This window comes from Somniosus microcephalus, chromosome 7 (assembly GCF_052327205.1).
Source record: "Somniosus microcephalus isolate GS21.2 chromosome 7, FLI_Smic_1.0, whole genome shotgun sequence".
Taxonomy (NCBI): domain Eukaryota; kingdom Metazoa; phylum Chordata; class Chondrichthyes; order Squaliformes; family Somniosidae; genus Somniosus; species Somniosus microcephalus.
In genome coordinates this window covers 151,694,060-151,711,346 of record NC_140993.1, presented here as the reverse complement: position 1 = coordinate 151,711,346, position 17,287 = coordinate 151,694,060, and the positions used below count along the sequence as shown (strand labels likewise).

General features: G+C 46.6%; 1 protein-coding gene across 5 annotated transcripts in view; it reads left to right on the top strand.

The window, feature by feature from the left end:
- Positions 1 to 17,287, top strand: part of arfgef1 (ADP-ribosylation factor guanine nucleotide-exchange factor 1 (brefeldin A-inhibited)) — a 390,120-nt gene that overhangs the window by 292,953 nt on the left and 79,880 nt on the right. For all 5 annotated transcript variants that reach the window (XM_085993106.1, XM_085993109.1, XM_085993107.1 and 2 more), the window contains 4 exons: positions 2,524 to 2,564; positions 2,654 to 2,823; positions 5,213 to 5,364; positions 8,698 to 8,870. In XM_085993106.1, coding sequence (XP_085849232.1) covers positions 2,524 to 2,564; positions 2,654 to 2,823; positions 5,213 to 5,364; positions 8,698 to 8,870 — 536 coding nt within the window. The remainder of the gene's footprint in view (positions 1 to 2,523; positions 2,565 to 2,653; positions 2,824 to 5,212; positions 5,365 to 8,697; positions 8,871 to 17,287) is intronic.

Genomic DNA, 17,287 nt, shown 5'->3' with positions numbered 1-17,287 from the left:
TGCGTACCCAAATGAATCACTTCACATCTTTCTGCGTTAAATTTCATCTGTCATATGTCTGCCCATTTCACCAGTCTGACTATGTCCTCTTGAAGTCTGTTACTATCCTCCTCACTGTTTATTAAATTCCTGAGCTTCGTGTCATCTGGAAACTTTGAAATTATGCCCTGTATACCCAAGTTCAGGACATTAAATATATATCAAAAAGAGCAGTGGCCCCAATACCGACCCCCTTGCCTGTAAAGCAACTGTTCACCACTACTCTGCTTTCTGCCCCTTAGCCAATTTCGTATGCACGCAGCTACTGCCCCCTTAATCCCATTAGCTTCAATTTTGCTGACTAGTCTGTTGTGTGGTACTTCATCAAATGCCTTTTGAAAGTTCATATATACATCAACTGCACTACCCTCATCGACCCTCTCTGTTACTTCATCAAAGCACTCAATCAAGTTAATCAAACACGATTTGCCTTTAACACAATATGGCTTTCATTTATTAACCCATATTTTTCCAAGTGTCAATTAATTTTGTACCGAATTAACGTCTCTAAAAGTTTCCCCACAACCGACATTAGGCTGACTGGCCTGTAGTTGCCTGATTTATCCCTCCCTTATTTTTTGGACAATGGTGTAATGTTTGCAGTCCTGGCACCACTCCCATATTCAAGGAGAATTGGAAGATTGTGGCCAGAGCCTCTGCATTTTCCACCCTTACTTCCCTGTAATGGATGGAGCCACATCCCATCCGGACCAGGTGACTTCTACTTTGAGGACTACCTCTTTGTCTATTTTTATCCTATTCAATTTCTCTACTACCTCCTCCTTTACTGTGACATTGGCAGCATCCTCTTTAGTGAAGACAGATGCAAAGTTACACATTTAGTAACTCAGCCACACCCGACACCTCTACAAAAGATCTCCCTTTTGGTCCCTAATTAGCCCCACCCTTCCTTTGACTGCCCTTTTGCTATTTATTTGTTTATAAAAGACTTTTGTGTTCTCTTTACATTCCCCGCTAAACTATTCTCATACACTCTCTTTGCCCCTCTTATTTCTTTTTTCACTTTACCCCAGTACTTTTTGCATTCAGCTTGTTTCTCTACTGAATTAGGAACCCGACCTTTATCATGAGCCTCCTTTTTCTGTTTAATTTTAATCTCTATATCTTTAATCATCCAAGGCGCTGTAGCTTTGAATGCCCTTCCTTTCCCCCTCATGGGAATGTGTCTGGTCTATACCCAAACTATCTCCTCTTTGAAGGCCTCCCATTGCTCATTTACTGTTTTACCTTTTCAACTCACTGAAATTATCCCTCTTCCAGTTAAGTATTTTCACATTTGATTTTTCCTTGTCCTTTTCCGTAAGTATTCTAAACCTAATGACATTGGCCCAGAAATTCGTGTCGGGGGCTTCCCGCGCGTGCAAGCCCCCGACCTACACTTACCTAGCGCGCCGGCAGTTGAGGCCTGGGCCTGCGTGGATTTCCTGTCTGTGGCCCGGTCCAGCTCCCGGCGCACTGTGCTTGCGTGATCCAGCGGCGTAGTTAGTGCGATGCGTCGGCTGGGATCACGTGAGCACTGGGCAACCAATCGGAGGAGGGAAAAGTCCATTCATGAGTTTGACAGAAAGAATTGTCAAACTCATGAAAACTCTGGGTGCCCAAAACAGTACTTAACCTTAAAATAAATTTGAAAAAACATCACACTATTTAAATCAACTATAAATAACATTAAATAACTATTTTAAACAATAATTAAAATTTTTGAAAAAAATAATTTTATAAAAAATCGGGGCTAAAAATACACTTACCTTACTGTAAAGTATTTAAAAATAATAAACCTGTGGAAAAAATATTCTAATTTTAATTAATTGACCACTTACCTTTTAAAATGAAGTCCTTACGCCTGGTTTTTAGATGTGCAAAAAGTAGAGGCCTTCACGCGCGGGCAAACCTGTTTTTAAAAAAAAAAGGACATTCAACGCGCACGCGTTCGACCTCTGAACCCCTTGGTTCAGAGGATCGAAAATGCCGGTTTCCCGCGCATGCGTAGTGCATGCAAGAAACCGGCACTTCCATCGGGTCCACGCGTGACTACTCCGTCCGTACTCACGCGTTGGGACCCGAATTTCTGGGCCATTGTGATCACTGTTTCCCAAATACTCTCCTACTGAAACATGCTCCACTTGCCCCACTTCGTTCCCCAGAACTAGATCTAGCACTGCTTTCTTGTCGTTGGGCTGGAAACACACTGATCAAGAAAGTTCTCTTACACACATTTCAGGAATTCGTCCCCCTCTTTGCCCTTTACACTGTTATTTTCCCAGTCTGTATTAGGATAATTGAAGTCTCCCAATATCACTATTGTAAAGTTCTTGCACCTTTCTGCAATTTGCCTGCAAATTTGCTCCTCTACCTCCTTCCCACTACTTGGTGGCCTATGATGTACATGGTTATGAGAACCATGTTTGTATGATTTAATGTATAATGCTCAAAATGGAAAACCTACCTATTTTTGCATTCCAGAATCTTCACAGGATCAACAAGACTGGATGGAAATGCAATTGGTATGCCTTTAATATTCAGTATTTTTAATAAAATGTCAGCTTATTCTACTGGCATATTGAATAACATTGTATTTATTTTTTGTTTGCAGTTGATTTTGTGCGCTGGCTTTGTGCTGTGTCCATGGATGAGTTAGCCTCACCAACACATCCACGAATGTTCAGCCTTCAGAAGATAGTTGAAATATCATATTACAACATGGGGCGAATCAGGCTACAGTGGTCTAGAATATGGGAGGTCATTGGAGACCATTTTAATAAGGTAATTTTCTGAAAGTAATCTGATGCATTTGGACCTCATTTTAAGTGTGCTTATTTACTTGTAAAAGTAGAAAAGTCTTTTAGGATGTTTACATAATTATTTACGTTTTATGGTTTATTAGCTCAAGTGGACAACTCGCACACATTGCATTGTTACAAATTATACATTAGGCATGGTTCTGTTTATCTATTGCATATTAATTTTTGTACGTAGGCTTACGTTCAATCAGAAACTTGCTCCTATTATGACATGTTATAGTACCTGTCGTATTTGTTACATTTGTAGGTGGTGCTGTGACAGGAGCTTTTAATGTTAACCTTGTCTGTCACAGATTAACCCTGCCTCCCTGTCTGCTATTTTATAGTCAGATTATAAGGTAAAAATACTTTTAAAAATTTCTTACCAACTTTTAGATAATTTTGAAAGTTCTCTTTAAACATTTAATATTTCCGCTTCTAGGCCCCTTTGACCGTTGTCGCCCAATCACATATCTTTGTCTCTGGTCACCCAGAATACACATTTATTTATTCAGATATTGTATGCTTCAGCTAACTTTTTCAACTTTTCAGCAGTTTTGCTCCCTCTCCCAGTAGCCTCTCCACCTCTGGTTTTTAAATTTAAATTTTGAAACTTATTGAGCCCTGTATTGAGTATCTGTTCCCTCCATGCCTGCAGCCATCATTAGCATAGACTCCCGAATATAACGAAATTTTAAAAAAATACTGTTTCATTATATAAAAATAAAAGACTGCTTTATACATTTGAAAAAAAAATAATTGCAAGTAATGACACCAGCCAATGTGTTCTGCCATGCTGCCAAATCTACTTTTGAATCACCCAGGCCTGCATTTGCTGCTTTGCACCTGCCCATGTGTCCCACTGTGCTCCCTGATTTATGCTGCCTGCACCTCAACACTGGTGTGTTGTCCTGGTATGTTGCCTGTCCCACACTACCTCTGCTTCTACCTCACACTGTCTCTCTTTCTGTGTGATGTGGCCAATATGTTACCTCCCTACCCCCAAGTGCATCTGTCCCTGCCAGATCTGGTCTCTTATTTTAATTAGCCACTGTCTCCTGGGCTGATATTTTGTGCACCCACTTCCTGCTAAACTCTGGCCCACAATGGGTTCGCTTCTTTTAACTTAATATGGTCTTCTGGCCTTGTCTTCCCTTCCCCCTCCCTCTCACCCCTACTTTTCCCTCCTCATGTCTCTAACCCTGTTCTTTCTTCTCTACGACCTCTCCTTACTCAACCTTCCCATTGCCCTCAACTTCTAACTGTTCTCTACCATCCACCTTGCTTGTCCTGGCCTCTAACTCTCCTTTGCCTTCCCCTGACTCTAACCCCATTCTATTTTACCCTTCCTCCTCCACACTGCTCTAGTTTCGCCCTATAACCTCTTGTACTCTCCAGTATACTCTCCGTCAGCCCTGTCCAATTACCCTCACTATCTAACCTGCAAAGTCCATTTAGTCTTGTTTGTAATGTCACAGAAGATTGACTAATTTAATTTAAATACCCAATGTATGTTACTGAAGTGCAAACTTTTTACATTGAACATTTTTGATTGATTTCTTATAGAATTGTGAAGTTCAGTGGTTAAAATTAAACATCTGTTATCAATAGATTTTGATTAAAAATGTAGGTGCAGAAATTGCGGTCTCCGTGAGAGTATGCCATCATAATCCATTTCAAAGGCTGCATGCGTGAAATCTGGAACTTGCGATCTGTCAAGGTACACCTTGACGGATCATTGGAACCACCTGAAAATTGTGTTGCCGGCGCAGAGTTGGGCTATTTGCCCAGCAATTGCCCACGCAACTCTTACGGCTGGTAAAAGCAAGCGTAGGGCCTGCTTTCATCAGTGTAAGGATATATATAAGGCTTAAATAAAACATTAAAAAATCAAAAATGATGCACATACACTTTAAATGAGTTTATGCAAGATTAAGATGTTTAAAATTATTTATCAAAACATTACATTTTTATTGAGGTTGGTGCAATGAAGGGACTTATGAATAAAATTGCAATTCAGTACATTTATAACCATTAGAATTCTGTACATTGTATAATTGTTTGGGGATTCCATTGCATATCATTAGGGGATTCCCTTCGTAAATGATTGCAATGGAATCCTCCATTGTCATTGGAGGACCAGGCCCACGTGATCCCAGGGACGTTTCCGAACCGTTTGCATCCCTGGGATCTTACACTGCCGTCTGCCTGGCGGCCCGAAACTGCAACTCTTCGCAGCCTGGAGGTAAATTTATAAATGTTTCGCGGGCCGAAGGCGTACTCCGGAGGTACACTTCCGACTGCAATATCTAGACCATTGTTTTTTTCATAGTGTTGATTTTATGATGTTAGCTATTCCCATTTATTACCAGGTTGGCTGCAGTCCCAATGAAGATGTTGCCATTTTTGCTGTAGACTCTCTGAGGCAGTTATCAATGAAATTCTTGGAGAAAGGAGAACTTGCTAACTTCAGGTTTCAGAAGGATTTTTTGAGGCCTTTTGAGCACATAATGAAAAAGAACAGGTAAGCTTATAATCTGGTAACAGAAACTTAAAATTGTTCTCTTTCGGTAGTCAAATTTCACATCATCAAGGAATTCTATAGAAGCTATTGTGGTTGATGTGCAATAATAAAAAAGCCACTTGTAAGCCTCTAAGTACTAGACAAACATTGCACCAAAGTATTCGATGTTCTTAGGTTCGGTAGTAACTGTACATTCAGTACATTTTAAAAATGGTTCAACAAGAAATGAGATAAAATGGTGAAGAAAGCAATATTTGTCTTGATTAATTTTGTATAAAAGTTGTCTTCATCTGCAATTTTCTGTTGTATTTTAGATTTTATGTTTGGAAATCAAGGGGTCGATTTTAACTCGGGTGCGGGGAATTGGCGGGTTCCCCGAATTTAGTGTTTCCCACACGAATAAATGGGCCTGTGAGATTGATGCAATTTTAACTCAATTGGCCAATTGATTTCCAACGTGTGGGAAGCCTTGGCAATTGAGTATTTCCAGTCAGAAAGTCGCAGAATATGACGTCATCATTGCTGCTGCTTTTAAGGTCCACAGCAAGCCTCCTTCTGCAGGCTTCCAAACTTCACCATTAAGATGGCACAGGAGCCTGCAGGAGCAACGGCCAGCAGGAGGGCAAGAGCAGCCCCCAAATTTGATGAGGCTTCACTCCAGGCATTGCTGGATCCTGTTCCTTTCTTCAGGGAGGAAGAGGCCTCCCAGTCAGACCAAGGCTGTGTGGCTACAGGTGGCTGGGGAAGTCAACTCCTTGGGGCTCACACGGCGCACCTGGATGCAGTGCAGGAAAAGATTCCATGACCTTCATCGCACTGGAAAAGTAAGTACTGTATGAAGTTTCCATCGTCCTCAATCTGATCCCCATTGCCTTTCCTCACCAGCACTCAGCTTTAGCAATCTCTTCCTCCACATCCCACTAGACACTCACATCCATGCACCCTTACCCATTCCCTCTCTCTCTATGCTCACATTCACATAACTATTCCACCAGGCAGCCCTCACACTCCCTCTCACTCTGATGCTTTGAACACAACTGACAACACACAGGGAGGGCCCTTGGCCCTTGGTCTTGCAACCTCACTCCATCTTTGTCTCCTTCTAAGTATCTATGCTATACAATCTCTGCACTCACTCCTTCATTCTCACTCAACCTCCACTTGTCTCCCTCATTGCAGGAAAAGAGAGCTCACAACAGGAGAGAGCGAGCCAGGACAGGAGGAGGGCCGCCCTCATTAGCCCAGCTCACCCCCTGGGAGGAAGGCGTCCTGGAGATTGTCGGGGCTGACAGAGATGCGGAAGTTGGGGAAGGACAGACAGGTGCATCCCCGCAAGCTGGTGACAGAATAGTTTTCCATCTCTCTCATTGGCATTGCATGAGTCGCTGATAATGATTCTGAAGCTACATCATATGGACTTATGATCATCTGCAAAATGCAATATGCATGTAACCTTGGCATCACATCGCTAACTTTTTCCTTGACTCTCCCACAGGACCATCGAGAGCCCCCGTCCCCAGTGTGCAGGAGGAAGAGCCTGAGATGCCAGACTCCTCAGAGGACTCTGCAACCTCTGAGGGCGCAGCGTCAGCAGAAATAAGTGCACCCAGCACCAGCGGAGACACTCACACCTCGGTGGGACCTTCGGGATATAGAGTAGAGTTGTCACCTGGTGTATCACAGCTCACAAGTGAGCATCAGCAGATTGCGGAGACAGGGACAACAATGGAGAGTCCTCGTCGGAGGGCGCAGGACTCTGCCAGCTCGGCTCAGCTGCATGTTGCCCCTCTGCCTCTGGGACCATCCGTAAGATCAGAGGTGATGGAACTCCATGCACAGATGCAGGAGTCTCTGGCAGGTTTTGTCTCTAGGGTCGCGGCGAGTGTGGAGCGAATGGAGGAGTCCATAGCGAACATGAGCAGAGCCTTTGTGGAGTCAGTGGCGCATGAATGCATGAACACGGAAAGGATGGCTACCTACGTGGAAATGATTGCTGCCTCCATGGTAAGGCTGGCTACGGTAGAGGAGAGGAGGGCTACAGCCATGGAGGAGGTTAGTCGCCAGGGTATGGAAAACATGGTGAGTGTTCAGAATAAAATGACATCTCTTGAAGAGCGATGGGCATCTATTGAACAGAGAAACCAGACCTTCATGGAAGTCCTTCTGAGTAGGACTGCCATTGCAGATATGGGTCCCCATGGCCCCCCTGATGTGTAGCAAGCTGCTCTCAAGCCACTTGCAGGCACTGAGGGGGACCTGACCTATGAGAGGGAGGTTGGTGGTAGACCTCAAGGAAGTGGGGACTCCTCTCCAAGCGCTCACACTTCCATGCCACTGCAGAGCCCTCGGTCAGAGCCCCGCCAGAGTCCACACCCAACTGAGATAGACATCTCAACTCCTGCACAGCCGCAGGAACAGCAGACTGCTGACGAGCCCTCACAGGCTCGCCACCCCAGAGGACGCCCGCCAAAGGTGTCGAGACAGGAGCAGCAGGAAAGTGAGCATTCTGATGGCACCTTCTGCAGTTGTGGTGTGTGTCATTCTGCGAATGGGGCTGGAGGTCCTCTAATGCCAAGAAGGGAAGGAAAAAAAGACCTCCCATGCTTCTGGTAGATGCCTCAGTTGAGGAAGCGCTGAGTGAGGGTGGCGAGAGGGGTTTCACAGGAGGTCACACTGGAGAAGTATGTGAGGCTCCAACCTTCCACAGGTGTGGTTAAGCCTGGTAAAAGTTGCCCCAGGCCTGAGACAACAAAGTCCTGCCACCTGCAAATGATGACTGATCAAATATCCTCTTTAATGGTTGACCTGCAGCTGATAGTCAGCAAGCCAATAGTGCTCACGCCAGGTTTCACAGGCGTGATCCCCACCAGGCGTGTTTTACGTGGGAAAAGGGTTAAACAGGCAAGGGCCTGTTAAAATGGGATTATAAAGGCCAATGAGTGCTGTTTAAGGGCCCTAAAGACCAGTCCCGCCTGTTGCAGGTGGGACTGATTCGGGACCATCAGACACACCTGGGTTAAAATGGCTAGGTGTCGGGAACCAGGCAGGGGGGTCCCGACCCCCAGGTTTTGCGATTTTAACCCCCCACACGCCTCAAAGCCCGCCTGACGGCTGAGTTAAAATTGAGCCCCAAGTGTCGGGAAAATAAGCTAGAATGAGTTATCTTGAGTAGTATGTAACTCGGAGGTTTGTACAGCACATTCTTCCCCTCACCTTTAATACCTATTAATTAGGTTTTCAAAGAACGCATATTAGCGGTACGCCTATTAACTTTGCAGTTACACATTCAGTGCTTTCAATTAAATTTTTATAAAATGTATTTTTTTCCTCAAGATCTCCAACAATCCGAGACATGGTGGTTCGCTGCATAGCACAGATGGTTAACTCACAGGCTGGTAATATTCGTTCTGGGTGGAAGAATATTTTCTCTGTCTTTCACCTGGCAGCGTCAGACCAAGATGAGAGTATAGTAGAGCTTGCATTTCAAACCACAGGGCACATTGTCAGTAAGTATATTTTCAGTGTATTCAAGCTCTTGAATTTAATATTGAAATTTTGGAAAGGTTGTGTAAAATGTTGATTCATGTTGTGAATGTAAATTTTTAATAAATTCTGTTCATGCAAAAATTCTGATCCTCTTAATCCAAATTTAAAATGGACAATGGCATGTACCTTTTTCTGTTTTCTGAACTGCCCCACAAAAAATGGAACATCAGGGATAAGAGATTTACTATTGCTTACTTTTCATAGTCCGATACCCTGTGTAACCACTAATCCAGTTCCCTTGCCCAACCATGGAAAACTCAGCATCATGGAAAGGTAGTATTGCACTGGGCAATGTGTGAATGATGTCACTTTTTCCTGAGGGATCTGGAATCTGAAGCCCATCCTAATGGTCCCAATTTGGCCTATTCAGATTACAATTTTAAATTTGGCACTTATCCCTAATTTACAGGTGGTATACTGCACACTGCTGCAACTGTCATGGCTGTGCAGCTTTGGCTTTATATCTAAGGCATAACACTGCAGAGAGATGATGAGATATTAATGTTACAATGAAAATGTGTTCAGTGGAAATAAGTTCATTTCATACATTTAAACAGTACTTGTATCATTTTTGTGGAGCTATTTATATAACATGACATAGGTTTTGATATTTAAGAAAGGCAATCCTTGTCGTTAATATTTATCGTCACTGCATGTTCTAATATATTCTTCTCATCAGTGGTCTTAGTCTAATTCAACTAGTCCAGCTCTTCAAATTTCAATTTACTGCTACTTTTCAGTCTTTTTACTTAGCATCTTAATATGGCCACGTGTATGTGTCCCCATTTATCATGACCATATTTGCCTGCTTTTTAAACAGAGAATCCAGTTAATGAAATGCTTGCAGTATATATCTATTTAGCCTATTAGAATTCTTACATTGGCACATATTTCCTGTGTTGACTTCCTGCATTACAAATTCCGATGTCCACATTTATAACTTGTCACATTGTAATTGTACCCAGCCACCAGTGGTGGTGCTATAGTACTTAATTTTTGCCACAAAACCTCAAAGCTGCAATCAACTCTACAGCCCCGATTTTCCCAGAGGTGCGGGGAATTGTCGGGTTCCGACTCGAATCTAAATGGGTCAGCCAGCTGCACGCAATTTTCCCTCAAGTGGCCAATTTATTTCCAGCGTGTGGGCACCCTTGCTAATTGTCCATTTCCAGTCAGAAAGCCCCACAGTATGATGTCATCATTCGTGGTGCTTTTAAATTATCCAGCAAGCTTTTCAACCTCTGCAGGCTTCCCAACCAGTCTTGCAGAATGGCAGAGGAGCCTGCACCAGCTGCTGTCAGCGGCAGAGGCCGAGCTGCCGCCAGATTTGACGAGACGTCACTCCAGACATTGGTGGATGGGGTAAGAGCCCACAGGGAGGTCCTCTTCCCTAGCTCAGGGAGGAAGAGGCCTCCCAAAGAGACCAGGGCTGCCTGGATGGAGGTGGCTGCAGAGGTCAGCTCTCGGAGTCACCCGACGGACCTGGATGCAGTGCAGGAAGCGCTTCCATGACCTTCACCGTACAGGAAAAGTAAGTATGAAGTTTCCATCACCCTCAACCTGATCCCCATTGCCTTTCCCCAACAGCACTCAGCTTCAGCAATCTCTTCCTCCACATCCCACTTCACAGTCACATCCATGCACCCTTACCCATTCCCTATCTCTATGCTCACATTCACACAACTATTCCACCATGCAGCCCTCACACTGCCTCTCACTCTGATGCTTGGAACACAACTGACAACACACAGGGAGGGCCCTTGGTCTTGCAGCCTCACACCATCTTTGTCTCCCTCTAAGTATCTAAGCTATGCAATTTCTACACTCACTCCTGCACTCTCACTCAAACTCCACTTGTCTCCCTCATTGCAGGAAAAGAGAGCTCACAATAGGAGAGAGCATGCGAGGACTGGAGGAGGACCACCCTCAATCGCCCACCTGTGCCCCTGGGAGGAAGCTCTGATGGAGATTGCTGGGGCTGACGTGCCTGTGGAAGCTGGGGCAGGAGAGACAGGAGCAAGCCCGCAAGCTGGTGACAGAATAGTTCCCCATCTTTCTCATTGACATAGCATGAGTTGCTGATATGATTCTGAAGCCACATCATTTGGACTTATGAGCATCTGCCAAATCCAATGTGCAAGTAGCCTTGGCATCACATCTCTAACTCTTTCCTTTACTCCCCCACAGGACCATCCGGAGCCCCCGTCGCCACTGCCGAGGAGGAAGAGGCTTTGCAGCCAGACTCCTCAGAGGAAGCTCCAGCCTCCGAGGGCGCAGCGTCAGCAGAAGTAATTTATAATGGGGAACAAAGAAATGGCAGACCAATTAAATACATATTTTGGTTCTGTCTTCACAAAGGAGGACACAAATAACCTCCCAGAGATGTCGGGGAACATAAGGTCTGATGAAAGGGAGGAACTGAAAGAAATCAGTATTTGTAGGGAAATGGTGTTATGGAAATTGATGGGATTGAAGGCCGATAAATCCCTGGGGCCTGATAATCTACATCCTAGGTTACTTAAGGAAGTGGCCCGAGAAATAGTTGATGCTTTGCTGATCATCTTCCAGCATTCGATGGAATTTGGAACAGTACCCATGGATTGGAGAGTAGCTAATGTTACCCCACTATTCAAAAAAGGTGGTAGAGAGAAAACGGGGAATTACAGACCAGTAAGCCTGACATCGGTAGTGGGGAAAATGCTAGAGTCCGTTATAAAAGATGTAATAACAGAGCACTTGGAAAACAGTGACAGGATTGGACAAAGTCAACATGGATTTACAAAGGGTAAATCATGCTTGTCTAATCTACTGGAATTTTTTGAGGATGTAACTGGTAAAATAGATAAGGGAGAACCAGTGGATGTGGTGTATTTGGACTTTCAGAAGGCTTTTGATAAGCTCCCGCATAAGAGATTAGCGTGTAAAGTTAAGGCACATGGGATTGGGGGCAAGGTATTGACTTGGATAGAGAACTGGTTGGCAGACAGAGAGCAAAGAGTTGGAATAAACGGGTCTTTTTCTGAGTGGCAGGCAGTGACTAGTGGGGTACCGCAGGGATCGGTCCTTGGACCCCAGCTAGTCACAATATCTATTAATGATCTAGATAAGGGAACTAGATGTAATATCTCCAAATTTGCAGATGATACAAAGCTGGGTGGGCGTGTGTGCTGTGAGGAGGATGCCGAGAAACTCCAGGATGATTTGGACAGGTTGGGTGATTGGGCAAAAGCATGGCAGATGCAATATAACGTGGATAAATGTGAGGTTATCCACTTTGGTGGCAAAAACAGGAAGGCAGATTATTATCTGAATGGCAATAGATTGGGAGAAGGGGAAGTGCAACGAGACCTGGGTGTCCTTGTGCACCAGTCGCTGAAGGTAAGCATGCAGGTGCAGCAGGCGGTTAAGAAGGCAAATGGCATGTTGGCCTTCGTAGCAAGAGGGTTTCTGTACAGGAACAAGGATGTCTTGCTGCAGTTATACAGGGCCTTGGTGAGGCCACACCTTGAGTATTGTGTGCAGTTTTGGTCGCCTTACCTGAGGAAGGATGTTCTTGCCATGGAAGGAGTTCAGCGAAGATTCACCAGGCTGATACCTGGGATGGCAGGAATGATGTATGAGGAGAGATTGGGTCGATTGGGCTTGTACTCGCTGGAGTTTAGAAGAATGAGAGGGGATCTCATTGAAACTTATAAAATTCTGACAGGACTGGACAGACTAGATGCAGGAAGGATGTTCCCGATGGTCGGGGAGTCCAGAACCAGGGGTCACAGTCTAAGGATAAGGGGTAGGCCATTTAGGACAGAAATGAGGAGGAATTTGTTCACCCAGAGAGTGGTGAACCTGTGGAATTCTCTACCACAGAAGGCAGTAGAGGCCAATACATTAAATATATTCAAGAAGGAGTTGGATATATTTCTTAAGGCTAAAGGGATCAAGGGGTATGGGGAGAAAGCAGGGACCGGGTACTGAATTTGGATGATCAGCCATGATCGCATTGAATGGCGGAGCAGGCTCGAGAGGCCGAATGGCCTACTCCTGCTCCTATCTTCTATGTTTCTATGTAAGCGCACTCAGCACCAGCGCAGACACTCGCACCTCGGCGGGGGGGGGGCGCCTTCGGGACGTAGAGTAATGTTGTCACCTGGTGTTTCACAGCTCACAAGTGAGCATCAGCAGATTGTGGAGACAGGGACAGCAGTGGAGCGTCCTCGTCGGAGGGCGCAGGCCTCTGGCAGCTCAGTTCAGCTGCATGTCGACCCTATGCCTCTGGGTCCATCTGCGAGAGAGGAGGTGATGGATCTCCATGCACAGATGCAGGAGTCTCTGGCAGGTTTTGTCTCCAGGGTCGCTGCGAGTGTGGAGTGAATGGAGGAGTCCATGGCGAGCATGAGCAGAGCCTTATTGGAGTCATTGGCGCATGAAAGCATCACCACGGAAAGGCTGGCTGCGGCCGAGGAGAGGAGGGCTGCAGCCGAGGAGAGGAGGGCTGAGGCCATGGAGGAGCTTACTCGCCAGGGTATCGAAAACATGGTGAGTGCTCTGAATAGAATGACATCTCTTGAGGAGCGATGGGCATCTATTGAGCACCGAAACCAGACCTTCATGGAAGTCCCTCTGAGCAGGACTTCCAGTGCAGAGACGGGTCCCCATGGCCCCCCTGATGTGCAGCAAGGTGCTCTCCAGCCACTTGCAAGCGCTGAGGGGGAGCTGACCCATGAGAGGGAGGTTGTTGGCACACCTCAAAGAAGTGGGGGCTCCTCTCCACGCGTTCACACTTCCATGCCACTTAAGAGCCCTCGGTCAGAGCCCCGCCGGAGTCCACACCCCAGTGAGATAGGAGTCTCAAGCCCTGCACAGCCGCAGGAGCAGCAGACTGCTGGCGAGCCCTCACAGGCTCGCCACCCCAGAGGACGCCCGCCAAAGGTGTCGAGACAGGCACAGCAGGAAAGTGAGCAAGGGGCCTCCACATCTGCTGAAACCACAGGGGTACCACTACGTCGGAGCACGCGTAAGAGAAAAATAAAGCACCACTAATCACAAGGGTAGTCACTTGGGTGAAAAGTCTTGTAAATAGTTTTAATGCCATCAGTTTCCTGTACATTAAAAATCTGGTGGCAACTGCTGCAGTTATGGCGTCTTGTCATTTGGCGAATGGGGATATCACATTGAGGCCTTAGGATAACTTGCAGATGTCAGCAAGCTGGTCAAATAGGTAGAAATGCGCAGGCATGGGCCACTGTCCATGGTCAATTAAGAAGCAGCGAGGCTGCAGTGTTTGATGTACCAGGCTACGCAAATCTGCCCAGGATGAGTGCGTTCCTTGCATTCCGCCCAGCAATGTTCTTGCGCACTGGTGCCGCTGGTTGGCGGGCCTCCGCAGGATGCTCGTTCTCCTCCTCCTCCTCCTCTTCCTCTTCCTCCTTCTTCCTCCTTCTTCTTCCTTCTTCCTCCTTCTTCTTCTTCTTCCTCTCGTCGTCCAATCGGCAAGCCACGATGTTGTGAAGCACACAGCATACCACGACGATTTTGGAGACCCTGGCTGATGAGTACTGTGGGGCTCCGCCTGATCGCATCTTCAGCAATCCAATGGCTTGCTCGATAATGCATCTGGTGGAAATGTGGCTGCAGTTGTACCGCTCCTCGGCTTCGTTGGCTGGTCTCCTCAACGGCGTCATTAGCCAAGAGCGTAGGGATATCCCTTGTCTCCAAGTAGCCATCCTTGAAGTTCGTTTGGCGGACTGAATAGCGGAGGCACAGTAGACTGGCGCAGTATGAAGGAGTCATGGCAGCTGCCAGGGTACTTGGCACAAACATGCAAAATCACCTCCTTGTGGTCACACACCAGCTGAACGTTAAGGGAGTGGAAGCCCTTGCGGTTGACAAAAACTCCTGGATTGCGGTGGGGTGCTCTAAGGGCCACGTGTGCTGTCAATGACGCCCTGCACCCTTGGAAAGTCTGCCAGCTGAGCTAATCCAAGCACTCGTGCCATCACACTTGCGCGATCCCTGGTGAAATGGATGTGATTGGCGCGAGGGCAAAGAGGGCATCAGTTACCTGCGTGATGCAAGTGTGTACGGCTGCCTGGGAGATGCCGCTGATGTCTGCTGCTGATCCCTGGAAGGAGCTTGAGGCAAAAAAGTCGAGTGCGGTGGTGAATTTGATGGCCATCAGTAAGGAGTGTCGACCTGGTGCTCTGGGCTCCAGGTCTTGCTGGAGCATTGCGCAGATGTCAGTCACAACCTCTCGCGAAAGTCGGAGCTGCCTCTGGCACTGCTGCTCAGTCATGTTGAGGTAGCTCACCCTGTGTCTGTAGACCCTGTTTGGGGGGTATCTCCTGCACCGACAGCCTTCCATGCGCTGGCCCCTTCTGGCCTGTGCTGCCTCAGGTGGCTGAGCCGCAGCCTGTTGCTCCTGCTGGTGCTGCTGCTGTTGCTGGAGCTGCTCCAGCCTCCTCTGCTGTTGGAGATCCTCTAATGCCAGGAAGGGAAGGAACAAAAGGCCTCCCATGCTTCTGGCAGATGCCTCCATTGAGGAGGCGCTGAGTTAGGGTGGTGAGAGGGGCTTCCCAGGCGCTCACACTGGAGAAGTGTGTGAGGCTCCAACCTTCCACAGCTGTGCCTAAGCCTTCAACATGTTGCCCCAAGCCTTCAGCAACAAGGTCCTGCAGCCTACAAATGCTGGCTGATTAAATCTCTTCAGTCCTGATTGACCTGCAGCTGAATGAAAGCAAGCAAGCCAACTTTGTTCACACCAGGTTTCATCAGCGGTGTTCCCACCAGGCGTGGTTTACGTGGGGAAAGGCTGAAAATTCCAAGGGACCCTGAAAATATGCCAATTATTGATCATTAGGCTCCCGCCGACCATTCCCGCCTGCTGCGGGCGGCACTGATTCGGGTTGCGCTGAAACACGGGGGCGAAAGTTGGGCGGGGTGGGGGGGAGGGGTTGCGACCCCCTATTTCTGCAATTTTTCAGCCCCCGCCTGACGGCTCCGGGAAAATCGGGGCCTACTTCTCTACTTCCCAAATTGTCATAGGTTTTTATCAAAGTATTATATAAAATATAAGGACGGAATGTATAACTTTAAAATAGGATCTTGTTTGTCTGTGTACCCTGGTCCAAATAGCCCCTGTGCTCTAACCCCACGTTTTGCCTGAGGCCTACACTCAGTCGTAACTCCCTTATGTGCAATATGATTGACTCCCTTATGTGCAATACAATGGGAGATTGACTTGTTCTTAATTAAAATGTTTTAAAATTCTTATGTTTTGGAATTCTTCGCATGTATTTTAAATATTTTTGAGGAGGGGTTGATGGCTTAACCCATCAATAAAGCTTTAGGAAGCTTGGGGGGAAAATTTGGTGGCGCCCATTTTGGGACGCTAATGTCAGCGTCCCCCGGCATAAATTCAGTAGTAGCGCCCCAAGCAGGAGGTGGGGCGCTACTGGAAAGCGCTCCACCTCCTGCTTGGGGCGCTATTACTGAATTTCGCGGTGCTACGCGCTGCAGCGCCGCACCATTGCAGGCCGCCTCCTCTGATTAAAGGGGATGGGCCTAGCGCTGCGCGCACCACCGGGCCCTGCCGGACCACTGGGGAGTGGGGTGCCATGAAAACAGCTCAGCACTCGAGGAGTGCCAGGCTGAGCAATCGCGGCCGGCACCCCGCATACAAAAGCAAAAGCGAGCAGGTGCTGGCAGTCGGCCAAAATTAAAATGTCCGCCCGACACCTGCCCTTTAACATATCGTGCGGCGCGATAGGTCAGGGGGCGCAAGGGAAGTTTGCGACCGGGCGCTGCGCATGGCGATGACTTCATCGCTGGTGGCGCAGCAGGGCGCTACCGCCGCCACTAACTTCCTGCTGAATTTCGCAGGAGGCATTAACAGCGCCGCGCCCAGGTGCTAGGGGATTTGCGCTCCATTAGCGCACACCAACCCAATTTTCCCCCACTTGTCCTAAAACAACAAACTTCTGTTGGCATAGTAACAAATAATTATTAAACAAGATCTAAAATATGACCTTATATGCAAAGTAAACTGGGATAGAAGATTGCATGGTAAATAATGAACCTTTTTTTAAAAACCAATGAAGAACATGCTAGAAAAAGCATGGGTTAGCACTGTGTGCTTCTCTCCAACTGTTGAGTCAATTAACACAGGTTTCAAATGTGTATCACAGGCTACAACTACAAATCAAGTTTATTGAGAAGCAAAATTAAACAAAAGAGAAAGCAAACTCAACAGATTTCACCAGATTATAAAACTTTTCTCAACTCGATACAAAATATCTCAAAGCACAAGTAGATCACAGAAGTAACACTTAGTTTAGACCAGATGTTAGTGGTGCAAAGTTTATTTCTGAAATTGCATATTCAG